The sequence below is a fragment of the Copadichromis virginalis genome, linkage group LG4, assembly GCF_057382275.1.
Source record: "Copadichromis virginalis isolate Kocher_CV1m ecotype Utaka linkage group LG4, C_Virginalis_male_GT1.1, whole genome shotgun sequence".
Lineage (NCBI taxonomy): Eukaryota > Metazoa > Chordata > Actinopteri > Cichliformes > Cichlidae > Copadichromis > Copadichromis virginalis.
In genome coordinates this window covers 20,190,920-20,201,927 of record NC_140621.1, presented here as the reverse complement: position 1 = coordinate 20,201,927, position 11,008 = coordinate 20,190,920, and the positions used below count along the sequence as shown (strand labels likewise).

Below are 11,008 nucleotides of genomic sequence, written 5' to 3'. Positions count from 1 at the left end.
TGTGACAGATATTCTATAATGTGCTAATGGTTCTAATTATAGTTTTCAATCATTTTTATGATTAGTTAGAGCTTGCCTCAAGCCTTCTGCAGCAGTAAATATTGGTATTTGAGGTCTGTTAGCTGTGGTTCACTGCGAACATTAAAATGTCATTATTAGAAATGATGAATTACATTTAAATCAAAGAATATAATGACAAAGAAAACAAACAAACAAAGACTCATAGATGAGCCAGCACAGCTTTTTGTTATCTATGCCACACCAATTTCTGTAAAAGTAAAAATGACAATTTGTAGACGTACATAAAAATGTAAGTTGTTGTTTTTTTTTTATATTTAAATATCACAATAGCCAGTTATTTATATGGCAATATCCTTATAGCTCGAGTCCTAAATGACACCACTTGGTAACTTGAAGGCTAAGTGATCAAACAGCCATGATGAATGTGCAGTTTTTTCATTTAATATTCAGAGGTTGAAGAGTGTTTTGACTGGAAACTCTTGAGTAATCCCAGCCTCGTTTCTATGAGGATGTTAGTCCTCACGGGCAAACACATTTACATCCACCCATGCGTAAAATAAAGAACAGTATAAATCACACATCTGCAGAAACATGCAAACACATGCGCACGCTTTCATGATCCTGGTATCCGGTTGGTTTGGATCTTTCAGTCTTTTGGTTACTTTCTGTTTTGTTATTTGCATGTGCCTCTTTTGTGATTGGTCCGTCCTCACTGTTTATACCTGTTTTAAGTGTCCCCACCTGTGTCTGTGTATAGTCTGGTCTTTTCCTCTGTTAGGATTTCTGCTTAGGCTACCTGAGTTAGTTAGCGGCTCACTCCATGTTGCTGTTTTACTTCTGCATGTTTCCTTGTGAGTTTAGTTTAGTTTTACTAATAGTTGTTGCTGTTGGCCAATAAGGGCTCATTCCACTTCGTCCTCCTGCACTTCATGGTGCACTCTTCACCATTGCTACTCTTGACACACAGGGATTTGTCCTCACTTTTTGCTTTTATTGCACACTTAAATCATTTAGTAAACAGGTCTTCACAGTAACAATGCAAGAGCAGAAAACAGAAGCAAACCACTGTGCAGTGCAGCTTGATAGATCTTCAAAGTATTTATCGGTATTTACAATGAAAATACAAAAAAAGGACTTCGATGTCCCCGTGTCTATCCCTGGCATTTTAACGTCGCTATCCCTGCCAAGTGTTTTCCAAACTTGACATCAGCCACTCAGACTTTTGTTGCTCTGTGAATCCGGTCTGTACTGCCAACCCCAAAACATTCAAGTACTGTATTTCTGTCATTGCACAGGTACTGGGTTAGCCAATACAGAGGACTCTTAGAAGGAAAGAGAAAATTCTACTGGTCCCATGTCAGCAACTTGATTGGTTTTTCCTATCATTTCAAACATAAAAAATATACACAATGGCAACTTAAATAGGATCCAAATTCAAAAGTATCCTCCTGTCCAACTGAATGCAACAGGAAGCAAAACCAGGATGGAAAAAACAGGCTTTTGTGATGCTCTGGGAGCTATTTGGACACAAAATCTGTAACAAGTCTGCATCACAGAAACTGTGATGTTACATCAGGTTGCCCTAATGAATGGCTCATTTGATGTACGTGACCATCATGTCAGTGTGGTGCCGAGTCTTAACATTTGAAGTTTTTTGGTAAATATCGTGGTGTTGTAGTGATGTGCTGTACGTAGTGCAAGCTTAACTTTCGTGGGAGGAAGGGGGTGACAAAAAATACACAAAGCTGAAATAAGGCAATGTGAAGGTACTGTTTGAACTACAGTGTGAAATACTTGCACTTATGTTGTCGAGCTTGTGCCAAGACAAAAACCTTATAAATATAGATTATTGGAAAACTTGATATTCTCCTGGTCGTCGTTTGAGCCAGGAATGACTTAAAACTTGAAAACATTCAATGCAAAACACTGAATTCTGACACATTTTGCAAAAATGAAACGTTTTCATACATCGTCATAACTCATAAAGCTTATTGTCTGACCATATATTCCCTAGTCAGTGTAGGTTCTCATTTGGTTATGTTCTAATATAATAAAACACACAAAGCAAACCGATGCCCTCCATACTCAGGCCAAACAGGACAAAGTCAGAACACAGCAGTGGTTCCTTGATGTCTCATACAACATCTGGTAGAACAAAAATACATCTGTATCTAACAAATACAAAGTGCTGCGTGTGGACAGTCTTTTGTGGTATTTGTAGACAGTTTCTTCCATATAAACACACTTAAAAGCAGTTTCCATATAGGCAAAGATGGCAAGTCTTGGAATTCACTGAATTCAGCTTGATATCAGAAGTAGAATTTATTTATTTATTTTTGTGTGTGTGTCTAATCCCATTAGTTGAACAGCCACGGTCCATTGGTGTCAGCTCTTCGCACTCACTACCTGTGGCCAGGGCCCCTGTGGGTGGCTGTGTCCCCAACTAAATCTTCCTCCACAACATTAACATATCCTTCTTTCTCTATGCAGCCAGCCACGACCTGCAGCACCAGCCGGAGCCTGCGGTCCATGGCCTGAAGGTGAGGCTGAATTAGAATAGGGGATAGGCGGTCACGCAGCAGCGACTCCTCCATCATGGAGCTCAGCTGGTACTCCTCTTTGGCCAGCAGCTGGAGACGCAGGTAAGTTGACTTCCTCATCCTTGAAATGGTGGAAAATAAAAAGGGTTATTGTCCATCTCTTAAGAAAATAGAAACTTTTTGTGTTTAACACGATGATCATAAAACACATGAATCTAGTAAACCCACCAACTAGTACTTTTTTTTCAATTTAATTAAAATGAATTTTATTTATATAGCACAAAATCACAACAGCACTCTCCTCATGGTGCTTAATACTCTAAGGTAAAGACCCTACAGTAATACAGAGAAACCCCAACAATGAGCTGACCCCCTGTGAGCAACAACTTTGGCGACAGTGGGAAGGAAAAACTCCCTTTTAACAGGAAGAAGCCCAAAAACATGCTGTGGAAAAATAAAAGTGAAAAGTTTATTTCATACTAACAAACCTATTTGTTTCAGCGTACCACTAGACCAAATCATATGGTGTGTCCAAAACTGAACTTTTATTCCACGGGGACTGTTGATCTCTGGATTTGACCTTAATACTTGTTTGTTTTTATCCACAATATGACTGTTTGATGGGGCGATCAGCCTCCTTTAGTCCTAAAGCTAAGAGGAGAAGGAACCTATCAAAATAACTGTCATTCACTAACTAACTAAAATCTTACCTGCAGCACTGACTCAGAGGTACCAGGATGGAGAGCTCATCGTGAGAATGCTTTCCAAACCTGCAAGTGTGGGGATAAAGAAAAAAGAATGAATTATCACAAGGATTAAGTTTGTTAGACAAATTTCGAGTTTATTTCCTTATTAATTGTGAAAATGTCCTCTTGAAATGGTTTTTAAAATACTCTATAATGAGAAGAACGATTATGAGGTAAGGTCACAAAGTTCTGCAGCTAGTAGCATAACAATAAAAACAAAACATACTTGATTTAAATCTTATAGGCTTTTCTACTCTACTGGAGCACTCAAAGCAATTTATACAACATGCCTCATTCACACAAGCACTATTTTCTATTCCCAAGTTCTTTCTATCTAACAGTCACACTCTGATGAATCCGCCGGAGAGCAACGAGGGTTCAGTATCTTGCTCAACAATAGTTTGGTATGCAGACCGGTGCCTTCCAATTACTGGATGACCTGCTCTACCTCTGCAGACACCCTAGGTAGTCACAGAGGGTGGAGCTGTATTGCTTCCACTGCTTCCAGTTTTTAGATGACTCACTTCCAAAAAAAAAAAAAAGATGACTCCCTTGTGCACTTGTGCTGTATCTCCTTCAGCGTGTCTTCTATTCACTGCTCATGATCCAGTGAATCCAGAAAAAAATATTGGAATCCTCCTCTTTAGGCTCCTGACCTGATACACAACTGTCGGGTTTGGAAGCTGTAAACTCGTGTGTTTGGTCACACTTTTTGGGCAAAGTTACATATACCGCAAATGTATCTTAATTACTGATTATAATCTGCTACCAACAGCAAAACAATGATGTTTTCATCCATTTGGTGCCGAAGTAGATCAAACCTAAACTGGTTACCAAGACAGACCCTTTTAAATTAGTTGAATATCTTTACCCTCTTCCATTGTCAAGGTGAATGATGAAGGTGTCGTTTCCAAACTTCTCAAAAGTTTCATAATGATGGCGATCCATGTTACCTGTACAGGGGGAAATGGCACATTAGAAGACTCACAAACACACCTTTTTATCATTTTAATGTTTACTTGGTTTTCCTCTTACCCATTAAGAAGTCAAAGATGGTCATGTCCATGATGTCCAGCAGTCGAGTGCCTCGGTCATACGGGGGTGTTTGCTTCACCTCGTCACAGTAATCTGGATCCACCTCCCACCTGTGAATATGCAGAAAATCACTTAATACTTAATGAGTAATTGTTTTTAATGACTCATATGTTTGGACTGGCTAAAGGCATGACTGTGATCACAAACATATATGAATGTTGTGTCTCAGTATCGTTTTCTTACTCTGCTTTCTTGCGTTTGTGGTAGGAGCGCCTCCAGGGGTTTCTCCAGGTCTTGCGTTTGGCTAGGTTCAGATCTGGGAGGAAGGCTGCGAGTGAGCCTTCAATTTGGTCCGGTTTGCCACACAGAGCGTGCTCGGTGGAACAGTAGTAAGAGCATTCACCATAGAAGCAGACATTATTGGCTGACAAAAGAAAAGGTGAAGGCACGGATTTAGAAATGCTGATTTAGTTCACACGGAGACACAGAGGAGAAAATGATTAATGGCGGCGATGAGGAACCGCTGACCCCGGTACAATCAAAGACAACATGCGAAAACTTTATTCACGCCCTCATGCTGAGAGGATGTAAACAAGCATAAGCATTAGACCACAGGCTGCCACATTGCTTTCACTGTATCCGTGTGTGCTGTTCAGTGAACACAACGGGAGAAATAAATCATTCTACATTTCAAAAGAAAGCCTTTTTGCAGTTTAACAGAAAATGACTTCTTACACTACATCAGATTAATCCATCTTAAACACGTTACACACAATGCATCACAACTTCTGATTTCAGCCACTTAAGTGTGATGTTTTTGGGTTTTTTTTACCTTACATGCAGTTTTCTGAAAAGAAGTTACTAAAGAAAGGTTTCTAATCTAAACCATTTACTTTTAAAGTACTTAACATTAACTATAACCAAAATACAGGGGACTGACAAATTAAAGGAAAAAACAGAACCGAAAAACACTTACTTTTGCTGGGTGACCAAACATCTGAAGTACACATGTGTTGGTTCTTTAATTTGCCTCATAAGACCTGAACAAGCTCCAAAAACTTATAATAGGTATTTAAAACCTAGACCGTATGAAGTACATGTAGTTTCCTCTTATTTCTTATTTCTGTTTTACACAAAGGTCTCTATGTTTACACTGTAAGTTTCATTATGATAGCTCCTTTCTGGAAGGCATCTGTGAATTGGTGGCTCTTGATCCACTGACAGCATCTCAGTCTTCCTTGTGAAATTTCTTGAATTGACTTTAAAGGCTGCATTCGTTTCTGTTGCTTGTGCATGTTTACAACCACGTACTCCAAACCTAGCTTACTATCTCAGAAAAGTGGTGTAATACTTGTCTTACATGTGATGAACACAGAAAATGTGAAAGTTTATCTTTTTAAATGAAGTCAGAAAGATCTTATTATTATTAGAACCTGGAGTGTTTCTATAAAAAACAAACAAATCCCAAAACATCCTAATTCCTGCACTGATGAGGTTTGTGTGTTGTCTTGCAGTGCCACCATGTGGAGAGTTCTGGCTATAGCTTTATATGACTTAATTTTTTTCCACACTTGGCATTTTTATTACTTTAAAGAGGAGACCAGGACACAGTGACTGACACTACCCTAAGCTACAAGTCCATACTCCACTTTGCAAATTACAGTTTACAGTTTAACTGAAGTCTTACTAGATAAGTCAGTGAGTTGGGGTTGCTCTGTGCTGTTTCCAAGTTGGATTTATGATGCAGTCAAGTAGCTGCATCTCTCTGCTAAGCTGCAGAGACCTAAGTCTCTACCTGGTGAGATGAAGAAGGTCCTCCACAGCTTCTTATCACGTGTCAGGTCTCTGATTTCTCTCGTCATGTTCACCAGTCGTCCTGCTACTGGGGGAACTCTCCGGAAGTCAAGAATCCTATAAAGCAAAAGAAAGAAGTGCAGAAAAAGCGAATCATTCAGTATTTAAACACAAGTGATGATGCACAGAAGCAGATTTTGCTATAGTGGCAAATTGGAAGACTAGGTCCACATTTTACTGCCTTTAAACCATCGGACAAAATTTACTTTGTACTGAACAGATGATGCTACATAGCAACTTCAGCCTGCAGCTCATTCTCCTGTGGTGCTCCAGGCAGGGCTGAGTATTTCCAGCAAAGCAAGAGAGCTCTGAACGTTGAGCACCTGCTTTGTTTTAACAAACAGCTTTGAACTTCCTCTTTTATCCTGCTTGCACTTTATCTTTGATACACGCACGCCAACAGAGGCTTAAAAGGAAATATTTTCATGTAAGAAGGCGTCATTCTGCAGATTAATACTATGTGCTCGATCAAGTAAAAAGGTGGAAACATTTATAAACTGCTGCCATAAAACACATAAAAAAACTATAATTTAATAAAACTCATCCAGTCTGGATCAACTTGTATGCATAAACGTGTGACTCTTTCTCTTTCTCCATGGCAAATTGCTGAAGGCTCACTCACACGTATTGTTTGCTTACGTAGGTATGTCTCGTAGAAGCAGACTCATATATATTAATATATAATAATAAGAAACACTTCATGACAGTTGTTTTTAAACACAACTGAGATGGGTGGTTAAAATGTGTTATACATGCTGTAAAAACCATTGTAAAAAAAGTTCAGCTAGAAAGTTGTTACTAGATGTAACTCTGGTTCTAAGAATATACACAAGGTCCCTAATGGGCCTGTGGTTGTGTGGGGCTGACCAGAGGGTTGTGAGAGACACTCCATGGCTCTGCCCCTTCACACAAGTCCATTTGTGAATGAATAAAGACTGGCAAAGTGAGACATCAGGAGTTTTTCTGTATTTTGATATTATATTTAGTGACTTCTAGTTAAATTTTACACTACATGACATCATTTTTATGACTTCAGCATTCAAGATGTAGCAATAAATTAATCATCTTTACTGGACAATCTGTTTCCCTCTGTGAATGGCACCAAAACAAAATCAATTTATTTGAACCTGTTGACACCTTTTTTGTCTTTATTTAACTTCCAATACAAGATATACACAGACCATTCACATGATCACGTTCGTTTCTCACCACCAGTATTCAGATCAGGGTAGTTCTATGTTCCTTGGCCCAATTCTTCCTTTCTGTCTCCGCCTTTCAATCTCTTCTTTTCTTATATTATGTCACATAAGGCACCTATTCAACCCCTGTTTAGCCTCTCCCATTATATGTTTGCCGTCTAATAGATCTTGATCTATTTGAAACTAAAGCTAAGCCTCCTGGGAGCAGACAGACACACACAGACAGGCTCAGTGGAACAGAGTTGGCGAAACTTAAGCCCACAGAGGAGAGCATTCAGGAGCGACAAAATGCACCGTCATTTTGGGCCGTGACGACAAAAGAGCACCTGTTCTTCTACATGCATGTGTGTGCCAGTGTGTAGTCTCTGTGAGAGCACACTCAGGCTTTTATTCGTGTGCACTCCACCTTTTACACGCCCTTGAGTCATGCATTGTTCAAAACAGATGGCACGACAGTAGGCAAAGAACAAGCGGGTTTGAAAGTAACCACTGGAAAGCGGTTACTTTTCCTAGTATCATCAAGACAGGGTGGTACAATTTGTAAGAAGTGTCTAGTTTTAGCAGGGCCAAACAACCTCCTACTCTGCATCAATATGAAGTAATATAACAGTAGTAGCTCAGTCTGGTATCCAGAGGCTGCAGTGGTCGGGCAGCTGCACTATAACTCACAGGCACCCCCACATAGTGAATGTGACCTAAAAACAAACAGCTCTTTAGGGGTAACACAGGCACCACCTCCCTGCAGCAAATAACCATGTTCTGGGTGTAATGGCATGTTTGAGATTTTCCTATTTGGCTCTATCTGCCTACCCACATGAACATGTGTTGGCGATCTCATCTAAAAGAGAGCGAGATTGCGTGTTTGTGAGCATGTGTCAGATAATTACCGCACCCTCAAGAAATCCTAAGATGCCCAGTAGTCCATTTATCATCCTGTCTCAGAATCCCAAATGATCAAATCTGAGTGCTCTTCTGTTGATATATTTTTCTACCTTGTCAGCTTAAGTCCTCAGAGCCAAGGGATCATGCTGAAATCAGTATACTCAGCACCAACTAGAGGAGATGATCCCTGCTTTTGGCGTGTTATCTAATCCCTCGTGTACTTAATCCCTTTCAGATTTTCACAGTTTAAGTCCATTATGGCACACCTCCGGTTTATAATGGGGTAAAAGTCGCGGTCGGTGTGACCTGTCATTCTTTCTGGAACAGACTGTGAGGGATGATTAGAAAATGGGCGAAGTAGGGAAGCACATGGGTCACATTCTGGCACCACATGTATGTTTCCTTTTCTTTTTTTATAGTTGAGTGGTAAAAGATGGAAAACTCACCGATCCAAATGAAAAGCAGCGATCTCAGCATTGTGCCTCTCGAAGTCGGAGAAATAGAAGAAATCTGGAGGCGTTTCCTGCTCCCGCGTCTGCCTGAAAGATAAAACACAGCATAAAGCACCGCATCATCAGGAGAAATCAAAGCAGTTGCTTTTTTAATGTGATTTCCTTGCATATACATATATGTCTACACACACACATATACTTTATATATATAATTACTTTTTGCTTAGGAACATGACGATGTGCATTAAAAATTCTGAACGACAAAAAATCAACCCCTGCTTTCATTTCTTTTCAAGATAATTCATCAGGAGGGTGATCTTATAAACAAGTCATTTTATGAATCAGATGTGTTTTAATTTGAATTATGCAGCCTTTTGATTCGTGACATTCTCTTCCCGTCTATGCAAATCTTTTCAACTTTCATCAGATTTTTGCTTCCTGCAGGGCCAAACTCATCTAAGCCTCTGCATCCTTTTCTAGGCCAGAATCTGACTCATACGACTGTAAAGCCTGTGTGGACAAGGCTGCTGAAGGGAAGCTGCACGAGATTCTCCCTCGCATCCTTCAGTTCCTCTCAGCAAACACAAGAAACTCGGAATCTCTGCCAAGTAAGGAAATGCTAGAAGCCTCTTTGTGCCGGTCTTTGTCTTTGGCTCTCACTGTCTGCTCACCCGTCTGGGAGAAGAATATTATCTCTCCATTTTCACTCACTTTCTTTGTTTTTCTCCCAAACCGCACATATATTGACGCACCTGACAACAGCCTGTGCTATAACTCCTCTGCTTGCACAATCCACACATGCACATACTTGTGAATGCTAACACTTTCTGCTCTGCCCTGCCTTGTTGTTTTTTTCCCCCGTCTCGTCTCCTCAGACTTAAGGGCAGAGTGTCACATTATCCCCACTCCACCCTTTCTATTTTCTTGAAAATCTAAAGCGGTGACAACAGAAAATGACCTGTCCTCCTTCTCTTTTACATTTCAGGGAAGCAGCCATTTACCCATAAATCAATTGCTGCCATTGTAATCCTTTCTTTCCAACCCAGAGGAGGGAGGGGAGTAATGGTGTTTTCATTTTCAGGGTGCAGGGTGGGGGATAAAAGATACCGTGTAAGTGGAGAGGGAGCTGAATAAACAGCAGCAAGAGTCTTGGATTTTAAAGGTGACCCCGTGAGTCATCGCACTGCAAGCCGCTGTGATTTCAATGTGACATCAATTAAATAGTTTGCAATTGAGGCGGACTTAAATGACTTGAATGCACTTATAATTACCAAAGGGAATAATATTATTACCTTTTTTTCTGGCATTAGACAATTGCTTTTCCAAAAGTATTCATTTTTAATTATACTTAAGTGTATATTCTGGTTGTTTCTGTGTTCGGATGGGTATCCATACACTTACACTACTGTAAAAGAGATTTTTAATCTCAACAGTTTTACTTTTTTCCTGGCTAAATATGGATTAAATAAAATCATAGATAATCAGGTTTGTGGACACAGCTTGGGAATCCAGAAAACTGCGCTTCCGAGATGTAAATGATAAGTTTTACTACAGTAAGTTGCTCTGCTCTATCGGCAGTCAGCGAGGGAGCCTTTTGTCTTCTGTCAGTAGCTGTGCAGATATATTTTGCTCCAAGCTTTTTAAGCATGCATAATATTTCTGCTTCTGGTTTCATTTTCCGCCATGTGTAAAAAAACGATTGTGATATAAACCCGACTGTTGGGTATTACTTCATCGCCGAGTTGCAAAACCATTTCTGATAAAAGGCTATGGTAGGTGTGTGATGGAAAACCTATAACACAGGGCACAAATACACCGATACAGATCTGCATACGCAAACAGTATTCAAAATCTCAAACAAATTTCCTCTCACACTTGTGTAGACCCTTTATCAGTGAGTGTCCTTGATAATAAAAAAGGCTTTTTATCTGAAGCCTTGTGTGATTAGGCTACAGCAGACCTACTGTATGCAGTTCAGCAGAATGTGTGAGCATGATGAAGCTGAACTGCTTGCCTATGTGGACTCAGTTTGTGCTGACTCAACCGTTTTAATGCTCTTTCATGAGCTTAGGCCTGCACAGTGGGGGGTTATATTAGAGGAAGATGGGAGAGGGAGGGGTGAGAAGAACAGCTGTGTCCCAGACTCTTTTTACACACACACACACACACACACACACACACACACACACACACACACACACACACACACACACACACACACACACACACACACAGAGCCAGGCTGATGATGCATGTTTGTGGCAGACAGGGGGCAGTAG

General features: G+C 40.2%; 1 protein-coding gene across 1 annotated transcript in view; it reads right to left on the bottom strand.

Annotated features, from left to right (window-relative positions):
- Positions 1-289: 289 nt before the first annotated feature.
- The window catches only part of fam20ca (FAM20C golgi associated secretory pathway kinase a), a 50,108-nt gene continuing 39,389 nt past the window's right edge, over positions 290-11,008 (bottom strand). The window contains exons 4-10 of the mRNA XM_085454091.1: positions 8,724-8,816; positions 6,138-6,253; positions 4,586-4,766; positions 4,343-4,452; positions 4,179-4,260; positions 3,272-3,331; positions 290-2,682 (exon numbers count right to left, since the gene is read on the bottom strand). Coding sequence (XP_085310217.1) covers positions 2,424-2,682; positions 3,272-3,331; positions 4,179-4,260; positions 4,343-4,452; positions 4,586-4,766; positions 6,138-6,253; positions 8,724-8,816 — 901 coding nt within the window. The 3' untranslated portion in view covers positions 290-2,423. The remainder of the gene's footprint in view (positions 2,683-3,271; positions 3,332-4,178; positions 4,261-4,342; positions 4,453-4,585; positions 4,767-6,137; positions 6,254-8,723; positions 8,817-11,008) is intronic.